Source organism: Embiotoca jacksoni, unplaced genomic scaffold, assembly GCF_022577435.1.
Source record: "Embiotoca jacksoni isolate LCO1_2020_lvr unplaced genomic scaffold, fEmbJac1.0.p SCAF_4, whole genome shotgun sequence".
Taxonomy (NCBI): domain Eukaryota; kingdom Metazoa; phylum Chordata; class Actinopteri; family Embiotocidae; genus Embiotoca; species Embiotoca jacksoni.
In genome coordinates this window covers 8448916-8471712 of record NW_027185392.1, presented here as the reverse complement: position 1 = coordinate 8471712, position 22797 = coordinate 8448916, and the positions used below count along the sequence as shown (strand labels likewise).

At 41.6% G+C, this 22797-nt stretch overlaps 1 protein-coding gene across 11 annotated transcripts in view; it reads right to left on the bottom strand.

Moving 5' to 3' along the window:
• ptprdb (protein tyrosine phosphatase receptor type Db) overlaps window positions 1-22797 on the bottom strand; it is a 150521-nt gene that overhangs the window by 5215 nt on the left and 122509 nt on the right. For 4 of the 11 annotated variants that reach the window (XM_069167777.1, XM_069167781.1, XM_069167782.1 and 1 more), the window contains 16 exons: window positions 21885-22141; window positions 19701-19794; window positions 18598-18822; window positions 18345-18505; window positions 17115-17126; window positions 16373-16485; window positions 16236-16277; window positions 15547-15644; window positions 12975-13098; window positions 10448-10623; window positions 8325-8348; window positions 6596-6715; window positions 5686-5840; window positions 3850-4135; window positions 700-878; window positions 482-608 (listed from right to left, as the gene is read on the bottom strand). In XM_069167777.1, coding sequence (XP_069023878.1) covers window positions 482-608; window positions 700-878; window positions 3850-4135; window positions 5686-5840; window positions 6596-6715; window positions 8325-8348; window positions 10448-10623; window positions 12975-13098; window positions 15547-15644; window positions 16236-16277; window positions 16373-16485; window positions 17115-17126; window positions 18345-18505; window positions 18598-18822; window positions 19701-19794; window positions 21885-22141 — 2193 coding nt within the window. The remainder of the gene's footprint in view (window positions 1-481; window positions 609-699; window positions 879-3849; window positions 4136-5685; window positions 5841-6595; window positions 6716-8324; window positions 8349-10447; window positions 10624-12974; window positions 13099-15546; window positions 15645-16235; window positions 16278-16372; window positions 16486-17114; window positions 17127-18344; window positions 18506-18597; window positions 18823-19700; window positions 19795-21884; window positions 22142-22797) is intronic. The other 7 variants (XM_069167780.1, XM_069167784.1, XM_069167785.1 and 4 more) reach the window with 3 other exon arrangements.

Below are 22797 nucleotides of genomic sequence, written 5' to 3'. Positions count from 1 at the left end.
CACCTTCTGATTCTGCTGCAATTGAGACAGTCCTTGAAAATGATATTGAATAATAATAAGAAATTCCAGTATATTGTGTGATGTTTCAATATCTGATCATGTAATCAAGAGCAAAACTCTGTCTAAAATTGTGGGACGTCGTGCTCTGAAACCTTGTGTACTGTCTAAGAGCTGCAGCTATAGCCTAAAGAAATTTAATTAGTGTTGGTTTCAAAGAGTTTTATTGATTCTTTGATTTTCCTTCAGAGCCTGCGTGCCTTCATCACATATATCCTCTGTACCTTTTGGAATATAGGTTTGAAGATATCAATACAGACAATTAAACTAGCTGTCGTCAGCTTTAATCCCTGCAGGGACCAGATCTACAAGCCCTAATACCAGAAGAATTAGATGCTCGCATCCCTGTAAGACCAATCCATACCAACGTGTACACCCTACAAAGTGTGCCTGATAAAATGAGTGTGTGTGCCTGTGTCCGTACCCGTCCCATTTCTCTCAGTTTGGTTAGCATGACAACTATGGTGGAGTTGTGTTCCCACAGCATCCTCCAGTAGTCCTCTGTGGTCTCAGCCAGCGGGCCTTGGGTTGCTATGTAGGCCTTCTGCTGCCTACACACACAAATATATATATAAATATCAAAACGACACTCCCTTCCAGATGGTGTATGAGAACATTAGAGAATAACTGATGTTCTCTGACCTGTATCCATCAATGAAGCTGGCGTTAATATAGTCAGATCCCTCCACTCCTCTGATTGGCTGCAGACACACACGCGTGGTCTCGTACGGCATAATATTCACCAGCCGGTTCTTGAACTTGTTGCATGGCAGATTGGCACTGACGAAGCGTGATGTGTGGGCCTTGGCACTGGCCAGACGCTGGAATAAAAGAGAAATCAATATTTTAGAATATGACACAGACTGACACATGAAGACATGTTTGACATTTGAAGGATATGGGCCTGGGAGGCAGTGCTGCTGAGAGCACACATAACATAAAGGAGCGATGTATTAAAGGAAGGAAGGAAAATAAAAAGGAAGCTTTCAAGGACCTCATTCAAATGTATTTAGCACAAGGCTTAGTTTTCCTCTGGCAAACTGGACAAGTGAAATTAGAAAATCAGCTTGACTCGGCAGGCCCGAGGATATTTAGTCAGACATCTTCAGTTGAATAAACAAAGCAGGGGCGATATAGAGGGATGAGGGCAGCGGTAGGGAATGGAAGAGGGAATATAATAGGATGAATAAGAGAAAGAAGGAGAAAATCAAGAGTCGGGGTGCAGGAGACCACAAGGCCCCGCACTGTCTCTACACACATGTGAACCACAGTTGATCCTGCAGCAGTGAAAAAAAAAGACAAAGACCCTGGAACACACACACACTCACATAGATACGTGCAGACAGGCAGACGTGAGCACATACTGTACACTCTCGCTCACAGTCGACCAGTGGATGACATGGCTTAAAACGAATCACAGACCTACAGAGAATAGAAAGAGGGGAAACCGCAGACTCGGAGAGGGGTGGTGGAGGGAGGGTGAGGGGAAGACAATGCGGTCTCATGAACTGAGCCTCGACCATCAGAGGCTACCGGAGCGCGGTGGGAGAAACAGCAGTACCTTATTTTTTTACAGACAGACTACGCTGGAAAATCCCACTAACCACAAGTTCAGCAGTTCATTTGAACCCAGTTTCCAGCATCAACAATAGTAATTCTTCATGTCATTTGGTTGGAATTAGACTCGGGTCTTATCAATAAAGTCTGGCAAACACTAAACTTTTCTCCGCTTCGACACATGCCAATGTTTTCACCATCGGTTGGATAAAATCATGCTCTGTTGGAAAACTCTGTGAACTCAACCAGGCAACTCTCCACTTGAGGAAACAAAAACACAATGTATTAAGAGGGTGTTGGATTACGAAAAGCTGCCAGAAAATCTTCATTTCTTGTTTTTCTCACCCACACGCTTCAACTTTCTGTGACTTTATTTTTTGGGACTTCATGCTGCTCCTCCATCAGAAATTCCATCCTTTTGGTGTTTTGTTGATGAAGGTGGAAAGTGCCGCTTCAGACAGCTCTCCACAACGTCCCATAAGTGAGATGAAATGCGGTGACTGGGACACCCTGGCATATGTTTTACATCAATATGAGGCTGAACAAACAATTCAGTGAGCGCTCAGTTCATTGTCATTCTGAGGAGACCGCTAATATTAGGAGAGGAATGCTGGCGCAAAGGATGAAGGAGATTGCAGAGAGTCGCTTTGTGTTGACTTTGCCCTCTGAGCGTCTGAGCAGACATAAAACCATTCCAGGAAAAATTTAAGCCACCTGCTTTCAACGTTTACCTGTATGGCTAAAACTCATTCACCTTTAACCCAGACCAGACCAGACAGGTCAGCAGAGACCTCATCTCCAAGGAGTAAATATCTCAGTAAACAAAATATCAACAACTAGAGTAAAGGGAAAATAACATTTCTCAATACCTCTTTGAATCCCTTCAGTTCTCACTCTCGTTGCTTGTGTACTGATGCATATGTTTCATTGTTATCACTGTGGTTTCTGATCAGCTCCCTACATTTCTGAGAAGTACCACAACTTTTTCCAAAGACTTTATTTCAAACTGCAGATTTCTGGCCTACATTATTTTGTCTTTATGTATTTGCCCATATAACTCCTAAAACTGTAGCCTGAAACCCACGCCAGAACTCTCTTACCTTGGATCCAAAAACTGCAATCCCATAATCCCCTTAAAATCCAACCGTCCATCCTGACTATATGAAACTCTCTGAGGGGGACTGAAACTGTAAGAACCAATAACAGCCCTGGGAAATATGCTCAGTGGCTATCAAAGTCAGATCTTCCACATTCATAACAATCTGTATGTCCTTATGGACAATGTTCTTCCCAAGCTGTTGTAGTGAGAACAATCTGTCTCTGAATGGAGCTTCAGGTGGGATTTTTATTGGTAAACTATTGTTTTCAAGGTGAAATTTGTGATGGCACTTAAGTGGATTCATCACTTCACTGGCACTTTACTTTCTTTGTATTTCTTTTATGCCTTTTTATGAACGTTTTCATTCACTATTTTACTATATTAAACAGCTAGTACGGGACTTTTACATATAAATATACTCCGTCTCATTCAAGCCAAACAAGTTCACACAATGCTGATTAAGTCTCTCAACTCCGCGTAAATCTCTGTCTTTCATAGTATACTATATATTTCTCAGAGTTTTAAAATCTGGTGTCTGGCGAGACATTCCCGCACTGGCTGGATAAATGCATACCGGGCATTCTTGGAATAAGGTTAATATGAAGCTTGTGCCAGCAGCAAGATAGCTTAGCTTGGCATAAAGCCTGGAAACAAACAGATAACCAGCCCCTGTTAAAAGGAAACAAAATCGGCCTACCAGCATGTCTTAAGCTGTAGCTACATACTTAAGAGTCGTCTTCCTTTAAGTAAGAGGACTTCTTTAACTTAGAAATTACAGCCTTTACAGCACGATGGAAGACATTCGGGATCCAAGCCTCAGATGTTTTGTATACCACACTCATTGACCGAACTTTCTGTATGGTGACAGGATGGCGTTGTAGGTACAAAGACCATCTTTAGACACTGAATTAACCTGCTCAATGTCTCTGAATATCTACAGTAGAGACTGCAGGAATGCTTTCGTAAAGCTGACTGATGTTTGACCTTCTGCAGGGGGAGGGGCAAGGGAAAGGTAACGCTTCCTCACAGAGACCAGTGAAGTGTCACATTATTATCTGCAATCAGTTTTATGAAGCACCATAAATCAGTTGGCTCATAATTTTACAATCTTCTGGGACACAGCGAGTACTCCTCACCTTGAACTCCAGCTCCATGCCGGTGACATTCTCTCCTGGTTCAATCTGCGTCAGCCTCTGGATGTAGGAGTACAGGTTCCTGGCAGGGACCTCGGTGGTCCCGCAGGTCACAGCCTCCAGCAGGGCATCATGAATGAAGATGTACTGGTCCTCCGTCTGGACCATGTAGTTCCTCTGGGAGCGCATCAGCGTCACGTGGCCGTAGATGTCGATGGTCTTCTCGTGCTTGATGCGCTCCGTCATGGCGTCGATCACGATGAAGCAGCCAGTGCGGCCCACTCCAGCACTGAACGGGAAAAGGAGAACAGATGGTGATGTGGTTTTCTCACATAATCTGGGATATGAGCAATCATTTTTGTGAGTGTGTGCTGTGTCTTCACACCTGGTACAAATCTGGCCCTGCAAAGCTTTAACATACTGTGACTGAATCAGTATCACAAAGATGCCAGCCAGCAATATTTTCAACAAAGGATGTAAAAATTGACATCAGCAATGAGTCAGCATCACCGTTTCACTGGCATTAGGAAGATATCCTTCCTATCGACATACTATACAGAAATATAATACAGTTAGGTGCTCACCCAAACACTTCACATTTTTGCTGTGCTGGTACCTAAACGGTGAGACAACCTGACCAAGCAAGTTTGTGCAAGTGAATAAGAAAGCCTTTTATATGGTTAAATTCATATCAGTGTGTTGTTCAGGTGGAATGAGATTGGGTCCATTGTTTGATACGGGGGCTGGGTGATATGTTAAGGCACATTATGATGGAGTCTTGCCGGGATAATTAAATTTGACTGATAATCCTGTTAGATACTCCATCTGACTGCTACGGAAGATTAGGAAGAGCTGCTCTGCTGCCAACCTTTCCACCACCTCCCGCCCTCGTCTGCCTGCTTCTTTATCTTCTCCCTAAGTACCCCTCCACCACTCTCACTCCCACCCACCCCACTTTTTCACTCTCACATTTGTACCTTTTTTTTTTTTTTTTTTTGCCTCCATTTTCTCTCCACCTCTCCTTTTCTTTAATTCATCATTTTCATTCACTGCGTCCTGGATTTGACCTCACCCTCTCTCATTCTGCACATATCTCCTCCTCTAACTCCAGGTCCCTCGCTTCCTCTTCCTCTCAATCATTGTCTCAATCCCCTTCTTCTTTCCCTCCCTCTCTTCCTCCACACACTAATTCTTCCTCCCGATAGCTTCAGCTCCATATTCCCTCCGCTAGCTTCTGTCTTCTTCATTCACTGGTGAGAGCAAACAGTAACTTCATTCCAGCTCTGGAGCTCAACATGGTGCCAAGACTATAATGACAAGTTTCCAGAATCTTCCTCCATCCAACATGTGAGCCTCCTGCTGTTTACACAGCAGCTCATTTGAATATAAACTTCTGAACCCAGATCTCCCACCAGTTTAAACAGTAAACTGTCAATTGTGAAAGGTAGTTATGGAGAGCACGGTCAGCATGGTGGCTGATGTTGTTGTTAAACCTCGGAGATGATGGATGTTGTTAAGGGAGGAATGTCGCCGTCTCAGCCAGTATGGATAGTTTGGGGTTTGCATAATAGCAGGTCAATCTTATTTTAGTTCATGATTTTTATACAAGTGCTCTTGGACTTTGTTGATTTTTACAGAGTCCTGGGATTTTGAAAATTACTTTGCAACGTAAAACCCAAAATAACACATAAGTGTTTATAGCGCACACACACACACACACACACACACACACACAATCAAAGACTAGATTTGTTTTCTTTTTGGACCACTGGATTTATATCAGGAAGGATTTTGGTTCCGTGAATGTTAAAAATGGATGAAGTCAAAAATACATCATACCTGCAATGGACAATCATGGGTCCTGCATCAGGAGGGTTACAGGCCTTGACTCGGCGAAGGAAGGCCAGGAAGGGGGTCGGGTGTTCGGGCACCCCGTGATCCGGCCAGGCTGTGAACTGGAAGTGACGAACCTCACGCTTCTCATTGGAGCCGCTCTGGACGAGCACACAGACAGACAATGTTAAAGATAAAGCCGGTGTTATTCTGTATTTTTCTTACCGTCTTTAAATCCTATTAAAAAACTAAGACAATCTATACATTAGGTTGTCTTTCAATACTTTGTGTCCTTCTGAAGATGTAAATCTTGAAAAACAAGTAAGTAGTTAGTTTTTTTTAAAAACAGGATAACTACTTTCCTGAAACAGCTAGGCACTGTAATTCGTGTCAAACGTTCTTAAAAAAAATAAAATAATAATAATATTTGTTTAAAATATTTTATTGTTTTCAGTCACTTATTAATAAGCTTTTGGTGCTCTCCTGAGTATTTACAGGATGGTGTACAGTACGAGCTCGCCTATGGTCTATCAGCACTAGTTTTACTATAGACCTGCTGTTCAATCAAGTCAGAAATCAGATTCACTTGTAGATATTCTAATTGGGAGATAACAGACAACAACAATTCATGGCTAGCATATTGAGTACATGTGGACATGACAAACACTACTGGTTAATAATTGATCAAAATGTATTTTTAAAATCTAAAAACTAAGAATTAGAAGAGACAACAGGCCACCATGATGTGAAAAATCACTTTAAAACTCACCGGAAAGTTTAATAATGTATGAAAAAGTCAACAACACATTCATGTCCAAACTGTCACAACTGCTACACACACAAACTCAGCTGCATAAATATATGAACATTTCAATACACACAAGCCCCCGTTACGCTCCACTACACGTCATGTTACCTTGTAAAGAGCAAAGGTCCTGACGGAGTAGGTGGCCAGCTCCACTGTGTCCAGCAGAGTGACCTGGATGAGGCCGTAGGTCTCGGTACCACGTGTTGGCCAGTACTGATCACACTTCACCTACAAGGGAAGAGGGGAGAGAAGTTTTGAGAGATGCCGAGCCGCTTGTATACATTTCTTGTGACAGAGGAGAGAAAGAAAGAGCTGACGTGGGTGCAAGTGTTCGTGTAGGGGGGCCAAAAAAGACGGGAGTGATGAAGCAGATCAGTGAGGAAGTTTTGCAAGATTTTGACAGTAATTTACATATAGAAACGACCCAGCGTGTGGAAGGGGTTTTAGTAACTGTGTGAGGGGAAGAGTGACAGAAAGAGAAATATGGGGGAGAGAGTTTCTGCTTCTGGTGTGCTTTATACTAAAAGTTAATTGCCATAGATTGGTGGCCTCTCACACGGATCCACCACAGCGCTCAGAGAAGCCAAGTGATGCGTAAAGTTCAGCCTTCACATATTTATGCTGTACATCGCCCTCCATTCCAACCTCACTAATCCCCACAAAACTACGCACGGCACACCAAATCCCAGCATCCCTTACCACCAAAACACCTAGAATTCCCCTGTATAGAGCGGTCATATTTGTAGTTCTTCAGCTCAGCTTCAGAGACCACAGAGGAGAAAGGAAAAAAAAAAAATCCCAGAAGAGATGAAAGGGGGAGGGGGGGGACTTGGCAGAATCAGGCCAAACCAAACGTTATGTGCTGATCCCTCCAGTCCTCACATCAAAGACAGCAGGGAGCTCAGCTCAGCTTGCTCTGCATTCCACTGCTCCAGACTGGGGATTATGCGTTTTGGCCCGGTACGTTCAGGCTGTAATTACAGCTTTTCAACTGTTGTTTTCCCACCAGACCTTGAGACACTGTGGGGACAGGAATGGTTGTCCATGTAGGGGGGATGCTACACTGCCACAGACTAAACAGGATCGCAGAAAATGCCTGGTGTGAAGACTATATTATCCATTGATCTATGGGCTAACAGCATAACTCTCGTGTGGTTTGAATGGTGCTAAAAGAAAGGATACTGGCAGGATTCCGACAGTAGGACCATCTGTGATCATCTGTGTTGTTAATGTGAAACACATAATAGCATGATGTTGAGAGGTGTTAAATGAGATTAAATCATTTTCTTAAACACACAGCCCACTGCTCCCTCAAACAGTAGACACAGAGGTGGTGGGCAGATATAAAAAGCGAAATATGTTAAAAATTGAATGCTTTTATTGCATGATGTTTAACCATATTATTGAATTTAAAGCTAAATATGCATTCACAAACTAAAGAGCCATTATGTTTAAAGATGGTAGCAGCTTACTGCTAAGCCAAGTGATCGTGTAACCAGAGAGTGCATATTTTCTTTCATGGCTGCATAATAGTTAGAAGACAGGGGAAGAGAGAAAACAGTTGTGGGTGTGATCATGCAAACGGTACACTCTGATGTACACTGTTTCTGAACTGCATTGGTTACAATAAAAACCCATTTCAGACCAAGTTAACCTTGAGAGCTTTGTGGTGAGTTGAATACAATTCTGCATTCTTACTCTGTGCACTGGCTATTGCTGAGAAAGAAAAAGGGCAAACAGCCGAAAAAAAAATAGAGAAGGAGGTAAAGGAGAAAACCATGTGAGGTGAGGTTGCATTTCAAAAGGGATTAGCAAAGGAGAGAAAGAGGGGTCTTGCCTTAGAGAAGAAATAAGAGGGCATCTGAGGGTCAAACAGACACAACAGAGACAGTTGGAAAAAGTTGAAAAGGAAACAGAGTTTGTAACACAGGGCACAGGTTAATAGGAAAAGAAGCACAGATGGGAAGAAAGGATCATTTTCTGAAAAGGGCTCTGGACATAATTGGTTAGCACTTAATCATGATTCATACCTCAAGCCATTCTTGTTCATTATATTCTAACATGACATTCTCATTACATTGGACTTTTACTCAAGTGCACATTCGGTTAACAACGGCAAAATGCCTTGAAGCCAAATGATTTTCTAATTCATTACCTATCCAATTTAGCTGTATGTGTAATTCCCCCAGGTGCCTCTCACTGATCTACTCTATTCTATTCTGCTGTATTCTATTCTGATATACTAAATGCAGCTCTCAATGTCCACCTCCCACTTAACCAGAGCACTTTAAGCGTTGTCATCATGCCATTTGTTTATTCTCTTCTAAATCTATACTGCATGATGTATGCAAGCTCCTCCTTTCATGCCCTGTCCATGTCTTTCCTATTCTGCTGAACCCATCTGGAATCTACTGTCCTTTCACATCCTAAAAAAGCTTAATAAATTAATTTCTCTGCCAGACTTCATCCTGTGCCTCCTCATTGCTTTCAAACCAACCTATCCTCCCGTATTCAACTGTAATCTCACTGTACTATATTCTTCACTCGTTACTACACAGTAATCTTCAATAATGGTCCCGTCCTTCTCACCTCTATCCTCACCATGTCCCCTCTGTCTACTCCTTCATCCTATATTTTATCCTTTCCCCCTCAGTGGGTGAAAAAAAAGTTTCCTATTCAGACCTTTTCTACCAGTATCAGTCCTGTATTAGTGTCAGTGGAACATCCAGTTGTACTTTACACTCTGTGTTACTATAAGCGCTGCTGAGTCAAACATTTCCACAGAAACATTTAAAATGTGACTAAAGAAAAATTGCACAGAAGAATATTGGAAGACACAGAACATGAAAAAAATACATTTCTGTCAGTGTCAACATAGGACGATGTGTCGGTATTCTTTTGTAGCATTTTGGATGTTTGCTGAAAAATATTTATTTTTGACCAAACAGTAAATCTATACTAATTATATGTTGTACATATGTACATTTCATAATCAAAACATAAAAACCTTTCCTTTGAAAAAAAAAAGAATGCTCATTGTGCTTCACTCACTTTAAGGAACACTTTTCTAACTTTGAAACACTCAACACTAACACCCCTAAAAGATATACTCATCTACTGTAGTTGACCATACACTACTAAAGCTTATGTTACCCTCTATCACTCCACTCTTATAATATTAATCTACAACATTTTTTCTTTCCTATTATCTGTCATGTCCTGTGCTAATTTATGCCAGGATCAGACTAAACGGTATATTTGTCTTTCACGATTAGTAATTATATCAGATTAGGGAATCAAAGGGCGATAAATTCTTGCAGCGTCTCTGTCGGCAGACTGGTAACACTACAAGTATGATCCGGAACAATCATCCTTCACGTTCATTCTGAGGAGACTCAGGAAGTTGACAATTATACCTACAGAGGCACTATGTGTGATGTTGTTGGTCGACGTCAAGGAATACGTTGTAGGATGTCAAACTCGGCAGGTAAAAACAAAAACATTCTGACATGCCAAACTTGTCGGGGTGTCGTGTGGTGTCGCAGATGCCTCATTGGTGTTCTTTAATTATGACACACTACAAGGCTTTTCTATTATTCTATTATTATCTTATTGCTTCCTGTATGCTGCTGTAGTGAAAAAAATTCCCCTCGGGGATTAATAAAGTAACTACCTAACCTAAGGCATCAATTGTTGTTCCTTACGTTCATAATTGGGCCCGACACCGGAGAATTGTCGGCAATGACTAAATCGGGCTGAATGTGTGATCCTGGCATAACTCTGCAGTCCCTCTATACTGTATATGTATTTTTTGACTTACTATTATACTACCCTATTTGTTCACCTCCTCCCTAATGCTCTCTATTCCATGACAATCCTGACCAAAGAATTGAGTACAGAGTTACCCTAGCCTATGCTTGCTGTTCCATGCTCCCATATTATTCCACTCCATATTCTTACCCGTGATTTCTCCTCCAGCTTGGTCATCATGATGATGTTCGCTGTGTGCTGCTCCCAGATCATCCTCCAGAAGTCCCCGAAGGTCTCAGGGAGGGAGCCCTGAGTGGCAATATAGGCATTCTGACGGCGGTAGCCATCAACATAGTTAGAGTTGATGTAGTCACTGCCTGGCACACCTGCACAATAACATGCAAAGTTGAAGTTGTGAAGGGTAGAGGAGAGAATAGAAAGACAGGTTTGCAAGGTAAGGAGGAGAAGGAATTGTCATGGATTGAAGCATGAAAGAAAGGGAAGGACAAACAGAGAGAGACAGATGGATGAAAAAGTAATTAAAAACTGCATTGTTTCAAATCTGTCGACTGCATCATGTGTGATGAATGGTTCTGATGACACCAAAACATTCTTTGTCCATGTAATTTTCTTTGCAGATGAACCCGATTCTTATTCTATTTCATGGTGAAATAATCTATCTGGATTATTTAAAGTCTACTGCTATGAAAGTAGGTTTATGTCCAACGTAATAAAGGGTGAGGATCATCTGAGGTCATGGCAGGGAGATTAATGTTTTCACAAGGCCCAGCGTCCGTTGGTGTTGGATTGTTCAGCCGTCTTGTTTCATAATACATGCTAAGACGATCATGGGCCTAATCTGAGTATACTCTGAATGTGTCGCTTTGAATGGCAATATGACTGTAAGGCCGTCTCTGTGTAAGACTCAGCTGACACTGCTTGTCCTGGAAGGGATTGTGTGCGTGTGATGTGAGAGACCGTCTGTGTGTGTTTGATTTAGGATCAGGCCTGCTCATCTAGGGCCTAATACCATAATCCCCAAAATCACTGAGTCACAACTCAAACATGCACACATACACCAAACTACACACACAGACATACACTCAGACGAGCGTGTGTACATTCAGCCGTAACCCGACTCTGCTGAAGTCGGACAAAAAACTCCTTTTGAGTCGTCCGATAACAGTTTACATTTAAAAAGATAGAAGTCAATGAGCAAATGGTCCCAATGGGGAGAAAGTCCTGCAGCTGATTCTCTTCTAGCATCTTATTTCATGACTCAGTCCCATGCAGGTGTAAAACCCCAAGCCAACATCGCACACACACACACCTTCAAATGACAGAGGAGTATGGGGTGTTTATACAACTTACTTTAAATGCGACAGCGACAGACAGTAAGAAGAGAGTCTAACGTGTTTATCAACCTCAGCCTTTAAAAGACAGCTTTGCCTAAATGCTTTGATGTGCTACAACTCTATTGCAAGGAACTACAACAGAAGCACTGTGCAGATAAAACAAAGACAAAGACACACACACACACACACACACACACACACACACACACACACACACACACACACACACACACACACACACACACACATTCTCTCTCTTCAAGTCATTGGTGGCTACACTGGCTTGGCACAGAGTGTGTGTTCATCAATATGTGGAGGAGACTGGGAGCAAAAAGTGCATATCTGTGCTTGTGCACATCCTGGGCATGTGTTTTTGATCTATAATAGTGTGTGTGTGTGTGTGTATTTGTGTGTGTGTGTGTGTGTGTGTGTGTGTGTGTGTGTGTGTGTGTGTGTGTGTGTGTGTGTGTGTATGTGTGTGTGTGTATGTGTGAGTGTGTATGTGTGAGTGTGTTTGCACATGCTCAAGAGTATATGTGTTTTCTAAGCTGGAAGAAAGACAGACAGCCAGGGCTCCAGGACAGGCGGGGGTGGAAGGGCTGCTCACACATGCTCTGCCCAGATAAGGCTCATCGGTTTGGGCTTGGCCTCCCACTGCCTCCCTCTCTTCACATTGAAACTGCCAGTTTCTCTGCCTCAGGTCTTTCCCTGCTGAGGTGGGTGAGAGGCGCTTCAAAATGCACAAGGAAGAACAGGTCTATTTTTTTTTTCTTCTCATTTTAGACCGTTAAAAAAGGACCAGCAAGTGCACCATGAATATATCAGTAAATAGTCTAAAAAAAAGTGCGAGCATAATTGATCTCCCCAGATATTAAAATGGTCAAAGCTGAAACCAATTCAGTTGTAATGGGTGGTACCACAGTGGGCAGACACAGAAGTTATGCTATTAAATTGATTGTTGTTATGATGTATCTCCAATGCAGGGACAGCCTTTTGTGTGTGTTGTAAGGGAACTGCCAGTGACACACAGCTTTCTTCTATTAATATCCCACCTGTCATGGATAGACGCTCTCATACCCAAGTTCATACAGATACACTCCAACACACATGCATGTACTGCAATATGTGACTACTTGGTGACATAATGCCCTCTCCAGCCACCAACCCCAACCTCAACCATCACAACTACGCGCCGAATCTAAATCCTTACCGTAACCTTCACTCTAGAAACCGAGTCCTAAACCTCAAACAGCCCTTTACACAAGTGACAAAGTGACTAAAATGGCCTCATTTGCTAAAAATATCCCTATTCTCAAGCATGCCCTCACAAACATAGAAGTAAAACAGCCCATGCACACGAAAACAGTGGGAGTGTGTCTTACCCTCAATGCTGGAGAGTATAACCCTTGAGTGATCATAGGCAATGACGTTAGCATAGCGGTTCTTTGGTTTGTTGACTTCCAAGTTGGAGTTCTCCCATGTGAACTGCTGACCGGGGTCGACAGACTGCAAGACAGAGCAAAGAACGTTTATTCACAAAAATGTATTACATTCTTATTACATTCATTTCAGGTAGTTTACAACAGTTGCTGTATCAAGCTTTTGTCTTCAGAAATATTTTGGTATCATTAAAAGTTATTGATTTTCAGACAGTCATGGTGGCCATGTCCTCTGTGTTCTGTTCTTTTGTCTTTCACTTCGTTTGGTTTGGTTTTACTGGTCTCTAGTCCTCTCTGCCCTGCAAGTAGTTCCATCTCCTGTCTGCTCACCTACTGCCACTCTGCCAACCAGACCACTCAGTCCGTCACTACCAGGTGGCCAGACGGTAAGCCTTCGCCTATCTGTGCTCTAGCCACAGTTTTTCCTCGTCAATTTCTTGGTAACTCTGCCATCTATTTGTTTGCTTGTATCTTGCTACAGCCTGGATGCTGTCTCTTCCTTACCCCATGTATTGTGTCTGCCTCCCTGATATTTGTAATCTCACCCACTATAAAGTTCATTATTTGCTTCACAAACGGCCTCCTGTGTCGTGCGTTTGAGCCCCCTTCCTTGTGAAACTGTGACAACCATGTTATATGTCAAAAATACATTTTGATAAATGGCCGTGGCGTGTGTGAATTACTTGTAATGAGGGAAAAATATCTCTTACTTGCTGTAAATGGTGGTATAAAATGTTAATTTCCAAATATGAAATATTAATTCTTTCACTTGTGAAATAAACTGAGAACATCATACCACATTTCATCCACGGTAGGATTGTAAGATATAATTTTCTCTTACTGTTTGTGCGGTATTGTCTGATTCTTGAATTTTATCATACATAAGCTGTCAGCATTACTACTTACTTCGCAGGGATATGGCTATCTTTTAAAATTAACCTCAAAATGCAGAAATTGGCATTTAGAGAAGGAAGATTTTAATAATTCCATGAATTTGAGTTTACAAGCATTGTCCTGCAGTAAAACCCCACCATTAAAAAACAACTACAAATTGAATATTAACGATGCATTATTGATACTGGATAGGAACGTGGGCACTCGTTTTTTTTTTAGAAATACTTTCCACTTTAAACAGTGAAAGTAGCTATAACAGAACGGTGATAAAAGCACAATAAATTCCACAGGGACAGAGAGGATGGTTGTGTTAGACCAACACATTAAGTTCCTCGAGGGTAATTACAGTGTAACCATTGCTGTTAGCTGGGAGAGGCAGACATGAGGTCATAATGGGGCTGTCAATGGAGAGGGCCGGAGAGGAGAGAGCCAGAGCAATTTAGCAATTCTGAATATTTTACGACACATAATTATGGTTTGGTTGGGGAAAAGTGGACAAGGGTGGTACTGGATAAGTGCATGTATGTGCGTGTGCGTGTGTGCGAGTTTAAGACTGCTCTCCACGCGCTGCCAACATCATGTGTGTCTGATTATCACACCGCATCATTTCTGGCCCCTCTCCCCCTCTCCCCCTCTCCTCCATCCATCTCGCTCGCTCCTTCGTTAAGGGTTCAGCGCTGAACAAAGCACACAGTCATGCACAGAGAATGTGAGGCTCAACAGAGTCATTCCAACTCACACCACAATTACATACAGCTTCTCCCTCACTGTCTCTTCCACCCTCCTTACACTTTTCTCCCCTTAAACATCCTTGCTCTGTTTTTCTACTTTTTGCATAATGTGTCCTTGTCTTCCTCTATGTATGTATATCTGTCACACACAATTTGTCTCTCTCTTGTGGGGGCCAATTAGAGCCTCGTGTCTCTTTCTTAACCCAGAGGCCTTAGGTCTAAACAGTTTTGTTTTTTTTACAGGGAAAAGAAAACAGTTTTACTCCTTTAACAGCTCTCTGTGGAGCTCATTGTAATGCTAGTGCAATTTACTACACAGCCTGCATGTTGGAAAATATTTCTACTGATGTATTGTATTTTATCGAGTGCCACAGTTCAGCACACCAAGTTCAGGCACATTGTTATCTCCAAGTAGATGCTTTTTTGGTCTCCACATTAAATGTGCTGCAAGTTGAAGGAAATTAATCAAGAAGCGCCTTTTTTTTTTTGGGCAGAGAACATTTGCTTCTTGTATCTCTTGGTGAGTCTGCTCTCTGTGCCTGCCTCTTTATTTCTATCTGCTCTTCCTCCACCAGAGCGTAGAAATGAGAGCTTGATAACCATCTGCCTGTAAGCAAACTCTCTTTGAGCTTGCAATTAAATTTTTTTTCTCTTCTATTTGTGTAGATAACAACAAGACAGTAGAGAAGGAAATGTGCTTTATCTTGTATCGTTCAATGAAGACGAATCAAAATGCAGCTTAACTTTGGAGTCTATGTGAGGCTACATCTACAGTGAAATTGAAACTGAGCGAAAAATGACAAGTCCAACATAAATACGTGTGACTGCATCAAAACCGGATGAATTTCCCGAGTTAGAGATTTTCAGGGACAGATAATCAGCATTCCTACCTCGTACTCTTGAGAGAACTTGAGATTGTCGTTTGCCTTGAGGCGCTCAATGTGATCTGCCAGCTCAGAGATGGGGACAGGCGGGTGACTTGCCATGCCTGCCGAGCACACACAGAAAAAGAGGCCGTTTTGATACACGTTCAACTGAAGTGTTTTGGAGGGAAATGTTAGGAGTTAGGATTCTCAAAGGACATGTTGTTTAGTGTTCTGTCCATGGTCAGTGGAGGAAGCAAATGGAAGTGTTTTTTTTTGTTAAGTGACCATTTTCTCTCCAGGCAGACAGAAAAAACAATGTGCGTGTTCAGAAAGTTACTGAGGCACAATAACATGTCCTCAGAGTATATGCACACTGCTGGTGAAGATAAAAAAAAGACTATGACACAGGCAGTTAAAAAATTTAGCATGATTTTTTTTTTTTTAAGATGTATTCAAAAGGCATTTGATGAAATGTTGTCAAGTCAAGCAGCTTCATCCTATATGGGATGGAAGGTTAGTTAGCATGAACATGGGAGAAGAGAAGAGAAGAGAAGAGAAGAGAAGAGAGAAAGAAAGAAAGAGAGAGAAAGAGAGAAAGAAAGAAAGAAAGAAAGAAAGAAAGAAAGAAAGAAAGAAAGAAAGAAAGAAAGAAAGAAAGCCAAGAGGGGCAATAATGGCAGCAGAGAGCAAAAGATCTATGGTTGACAACTAACTTGACAAACGTCGATAACCGCGGTACACTGATACACGGTAGGCTGAAAAGGGAAACAACACCACGGTTAAGCTCATTGATACTACTACTGACATACATACACAGTGTTTTTCCTGTATGTATTTGTCTCCAATCTACCTGGAGTCTGGAAGTTGATTCTGCGCAGCTCCACAGGATCGGTGGGATGGTGGGAGGACATGGCTTTGCTGCAGGGAAAACTGCCCTTCCTTCCCTCAGCCTCGGCCCTTTTCCTGGAAAAACAACACACAGTTTACACACAACCTGATGCACTGTTAAATACCTTGGATGAAAATGAATGTGGGAAATATTTGGGACAAACTAAAGCCCCACTCCTAATTTTGGGGTTTGTGCTGAAATAAATGGACCAGAGTAATGCGAGTAATAAACGTCTGAGAGAACTGCTCCTGGAACATTTCCAGGATTAGCTGTAATTCTCAGGTCATTTCTGTTGGTTGGCTGCTGGTTTAGTGTTGCAGCATTTTATATGTTAATGACCGGCTCATTGTCGGGAATGATGGTGGGTGTCTGCTTTGTGACTCCCAGGTGTTAAAAGTGACATCTATTATCCCATTTTACACGTTCATAGCATCTTTTAGTTAAACTCACTGACATGAACAAACCCATGCGATGCAGCTGCAATTGCTTTTCTGCCAACTATATTTATTAAGTGCACTGGATAACTTGAACTTGTTGACTTGTTCAATTTGTCCAGAACACTTTCGGTCAATATCATCAAAGAAGCATTAACATAATCCAGACTTTATTGCGTTCTATTTTCTAAAGCATTTTGTGCAGAGGCTTTTCTACAAAAATGTCCCTGTAGGACAGAAGAAATGGTAAATAGGTAGTGTTTGTTTACCTGTCAGGTTTGCTGGATCCAAACAGGGAGACAAGCAGATAAAAGGACAGACAAGGATGAATAACATTAGTGTCCAATGAAACAACATCCGGGAGTGAAGCAATGCTGAGCTCATCATTTGCTTCCTCTCATCTAAACTAATCCGTTTATTACGATGATAGATATGCAAAATAGTACCTCCTGTAGACACAAAGATGAGCAGCGGATGCAAATCAAAATATAAAAACTTTTTCACTCAACTCTGCATAAACATGATCACCCAGCACCTTTGAGCTGTGACATCCAGCTACATAATAACGTACTAGAAACATGGCCCAAAGAGCATTTTAGCAGCAAGCGAGCCATTAATGGCTGGAGGTCACCGAGGGTAAGACTCCAGGGTTTATGAACATCAGATTATTACCATCAAAGGTTCACAATTTAAGGTATGCCACATCAGTCACAGCAATTATTCATGTGCATTTACAAGACTGTAGCCAGAAGACCAGATGATTATCATGAATAATGCTAATAGGTGATAATGTTATCTTCCCATATGTATTTTCTAAAATTGTTCCCTGTATGGGTTTAAATACAGATTACAGAAATAAAAACACATTTCTATGAGAACCTTGGAGCTAAACTCGGGTATGATTAGCATAATAGACAAGCAGACTGGGATGATAATTGTGCACCCTGAAGAAGTCCAGGAGTGCACGTCCTGTATGCTCCATAAACAGTGAAACACTTAATAAACCAAGTGGCTGAAACTTCAGACTTTTTTTGGTGGATTTAGTTAGAAGTATCAACTATTTTCCTTCCAAAATCAATAGTCCAGATAACTAATGTGAAGAATCATAACCTGTGTTTACCCGTCTGAGAGGTACCTTAATTTGTTTTCTGTTCATGACCTTGAAGTGGCAAAGATGGTTTGAGAACTGCTGCTTAAGATAAGCCAGTAAACCATAGGCTAGTAATATTATATGGAATTTACTACACTGACTAAAAATATTTTGAGTTGAGCACACAGGGAAGTGTAAAGTCAAAATGGTAATGAAAATAAATAAATCCCTGTAGAGTTTCTGTTGCCTTTTTGTGAAAACTTAAACCTTTCTTTTATTCTCCAAAGCTCTAAATCTTTCACCCTGTCTTTTTTTTTTTTTTTTTTTACTTTTCCCCACTTTCTCTCACTAATCAAATGCTTTATTGAACTCTTGTCACTTCTCTCGGCCCCCATCATGCAGTCCTTACCTCTTAAAGAGGAGAATGGCAATGACGATGCACACGATGAAGATCACAGCCAACACAGGCCCCACCACCCACAACAGCCCCTCCTCCTCGTCCACAATCGGCTGGGGATCCACATCCGATGAGGTGACGGGGTCAGAATAAGGGCTTGTGGCGTACATGGTCTGCAGATATCCATGGTTTTATGCATTTCAGCATATATATCAGACAAACCTTTAGTAAAATGGTTTAACTGTGTGGGTGTGTTTGTACTCACATTCTCCGAGAGGTCTAGTAGCGCGAGCACAAAGAAAACGTACTCTTGTCCGTTCTGCAGTGGACGGTTGCGGAAGTCGCCATAGTTTCTGCCATCACCGAGCGTGAACTCCAGGGGGAGGGTCTTAAAGTGAGCTGTGACGTAGGCCCTGGGATCCGATTGGCCAGCCTGTCTGCGGATGCGAAGGGCACGGCTGATACTGGTCCTGTTGATCTCTTTGAGGAGCTGAAGGGAAAGATAACAGAGAGTGAGTCGGGAGGGTGACATGAAGGAGAGGAAAAGGGAAACCAAGGCGGAGAAAACAAAGTGAAAACAAAGACGGACTTAAAAGAGTTTTAAAAACAACATTACAAATTATATATATTTTTAATATATCAATTAATAGTTTTTCACCTGATATAAAGTAACTCAAGTTCAAACAAAACGCATCATCAGTGCAATTCAGCAATGGAACGTCTCAGTAAATCTCATTTAGTCATCTTTCTGTAACTGTGCTATTATTTCCCTAAAATAACTCCAATCGCTTTAATATTTGGAGACTGTTTTCCTGAGTGTTTTTTTTTTTTTTTTTTTAAAACACCATGGAAAATGAGGACAGTTTGACAATTTTATCTCACACAAAAACCCTCATCAGTAAAGGAACAATGGGCTGTATAGAACATTATCACCTCGGCACAAATGTCTTCATCAACTGAATTGCTGCCGCATTTCTCCATTGAGACAGAGGGCACCATAAAAACTCAATTGAAACTAATCTGACACACATGAATGTGCTTTCAGAACAGCGTAATGAGGTCTTTGGGAAAAGGCAGGAAGTGGAATTAGATATGAAATGGCATGTGAAAGTATTGTTTGGATTGAACAAGCAATGGATGACTAAGTCATCTACCTTCACATAATAAGATACAAACAGTCTAATGTAACAGCGAACAAAAAAAACAACAACTTCCAAATGTTTACATGTCTTTTAATACCTTCTCTGTATTGTATTCACCCTGCTCATCATTCCCCTTAACATCAGTACTACCTTATACAGTAGCTCTTTATTATGACCATTATTTAGCTATCTATTTGTGTCCTCTCCTGTCGGCTGCGTGTCTCACCTCATCCAGGTTCATCTGGTCCGGCTCCTCCCAGGGATTCAGGAACTTCCCTCCTCTCTGCTTCTTCAGCGGCACCACCACCACATAGTAACCTCTGAAAAACACAGCATGCACTGGGGTCAGGCCTGAGGACATAGCTATTAACCAGACACTTCATAACATCTCAGTCTCTGGAGATCCCTCAGTGCCTTCATATTCAAAGGAATACTTCAACATTGTGGGTAATATGCTTCTTGGATAGATGAGAAGACTGAAATTACTTTCAAGACTGTATGGTGAATATGAAACTACAAGCAGTAGTAGGTTCAGACAGCTTTACTTTTTTGTAACCTTCATTATGTTGTAGATTTAATTTGACAAATTTATTGAAAATCAAAAGTGGAAATTGTAAGTATTCAGACTCTCTTGCAGTGGCACTCCAAATTTTGGTCAGGTGTATCTTATTTGATTTAATTATACTTGAGATGTATCTAGAAAATGACTGGAGTGCACCAGTGGCCGAACTGAACTGATTGGACAATCTAATGCGTGTCAAGACAAAAACAAGTCCAGTCCAAAGAACTCTCTGAAGACCGCTATGATAAAATTGTGGCAAGTCACGGATCAGGACAGGGATATAAAACCGCTTTGAAGTGGAATAAATTGAAAACTATGAGGACTCAGTTGGTCATTCAGCTGAATACAGAGTAGATGGAGTCTTGACCAGGAGGTGATGAAGAATCCTCAGCAGAGATGAAAGAACCTGCAGGGAGGCACAACAGCATCCAATGATTCAGGTCTTTGTGGTCAAGTAGCTAGACATAAGCCACTCTTGAGCAAAAGATACATGACATCCTGCTTTGAGTTTGTCAAACAGCATTCCAAGAACTCTTGACAGGACAAGAAAAGAGATTTGCTGATCTGATGAGACAAAAACTTTCTTCTTTTGTCAGAGCCTTAAGCAGTACCTACGTCTGACTAACACCAGGCACTGCTCATCACCTAATACCATCCCTACAGCTAAGCATGGCGGTGACAGCATCATGCCGCGGTGGCGTTTCTACGCAGCAGTGACGAAGTACAAGTGTGAGAAACTTGAAGCTTTATTCACCTAGAAAGGGGCTGCAACAGAGCACGGAATTAACTCATGACTTTTGTAAATGAGAGATTTCAGTTTTTGAGTTTTAATAAATTTGACATTTGTCATTGAGTATAGATTTACAGGCAAAAACTTTAATTTCACCCATTCAAAATTAAATCTACAACACAGATAGTTTTCGGTATTGATCATCTCACCAAACTCATGGCAGAGAAATGAATGAACCTATTTTTCAAAAAGTCAAGCTATTCCCTTAAAGCTCTACTAGAGAGAATTACCCAGTATTGTATCATTAAAACATTACACTGCTGCACTAGCTGCTGCTGTGAGGTAACAGTGTAAATCTAAACAGTGTGGCTTCTGCAGGGGAAACCAGGTCCATGTCTGAAGCCACACATGAGAACCGAAACAATAATATCACTGGAGTAGGGAATTTTTCTGAAACAGTTAGACCATAATAGTAACCACCAAGTAATAAGGCCAAAGACAGCAAAATAATCCATGTCTCCTCAGTGGATGACTCACATCAGCGCTCCATGCTTACCTGCTCAAAATTTGAAAAAAATATCTTGTACAGTACAGCTGATGACAGTTGGTGTTACATTAAGGCATCTAAGCCAGGATAAACCCTTACATGTGTAAACACTTAAAGAGCAAAATGTTGTTTGTGGGGAAAAAAACAGTCCAAAACACTTCTGATGTGACGGAGACAGACTACGGGAAAATGGCTGAGAGAGCATGCGAGTAGCAGTGGAGTGATTCACCCTGTGCTTTAACCATGCAAGACTGCTTTTACTGGGTATCTATATTTGGTCCTGGTTACAAACAGCAGATGAAATGATCAGCTTTGTGCTCTCATTTGGCCTGTGTTGGGAGTTGTCAGACTTGCTTTGCTGCCAACTCAGAGAAATCCCTCCTGACAGACCAATACAGGAAAAGTGGCGGAAGGAGGAACTAATGAAATTACCTCACAGGGTCCATAGAACAATTAATCTGACATCGTAATTGGGGCAAATTCTCCACGGGTTGCTATTTAAAATCTTCACATCCCATCATTATCATGAGCTACTCTCTGAGACTGTTCACATTCATTGAATCATCACTACCTGACTTTAGCTGTGGTCTGCACAGTGGGGAGCTGTACAGTCACCATGCCGTCTGCGATGGTCTTCCCCACAACAGTGGGTTTGGTTTTCAGAATGTCTGGAGCAGTGGTGGCAGTGACGCGGTGCTGCAGGCCTCCAGCGCTGTTGGCCCGGTTGGTGAGCAAAAAGGAGTACTGAGTGTCCGGCTCCAGGCCAGTTATCAGCTTCTGAGTCTGCTTGCCGTCCACTTCCACAGACTGACCCTTCCCATACAGGATCTGGAAACACAATACAGATGCATTTGGGAATCTAAACATGGAGCCGAATTTTGCCTTGAATTCAGTTGATTACATTAAAAGCGGAGCCTGTTTTATTTAATTATTATTCCTTCTTTATCTATATTGTTAACATTTTGGGAAATTGGAAGCATTAAGTATGCATGCTTCACTATTAGTAGTTTCCTTATAATGTTCCAATAAAAAACACAGACAAAGCAGAAAACCAAGTTGGTATATGGAGCAAAGTTTTTATATGATTTCAAATATGAATGTTTATTTGCAATGGACATCAAAGATAAGGATATCCTTAGACATAGTAATTCACGCTGAAAGTGAAAATGTGCATGAAATGCTCCGATGGCAGGTGAGCACCTTGCATGGCAGCTTAGCCGTCATTGTTGCGTGAGTGTGTGAATGAGAGGCAAAAATGATTAAGCGCTTTGTCGACCGCTGAGATAAAGAGGCGTTATGCAAGTTATGAAAATCAAGCTTTATAGTTAATGAATAGCTGAAAATAATATAATAAATTACAATTAATCTGCCATGTGAGCCATTGCAGAACATTGTTTCCCCCCCTTTTTTTTTTTTTAATTTTTTTTTATCCCAGGCCTTTATGTAGGACGTGCGTTTTAGGGTTCATACAATAGAAATCTACT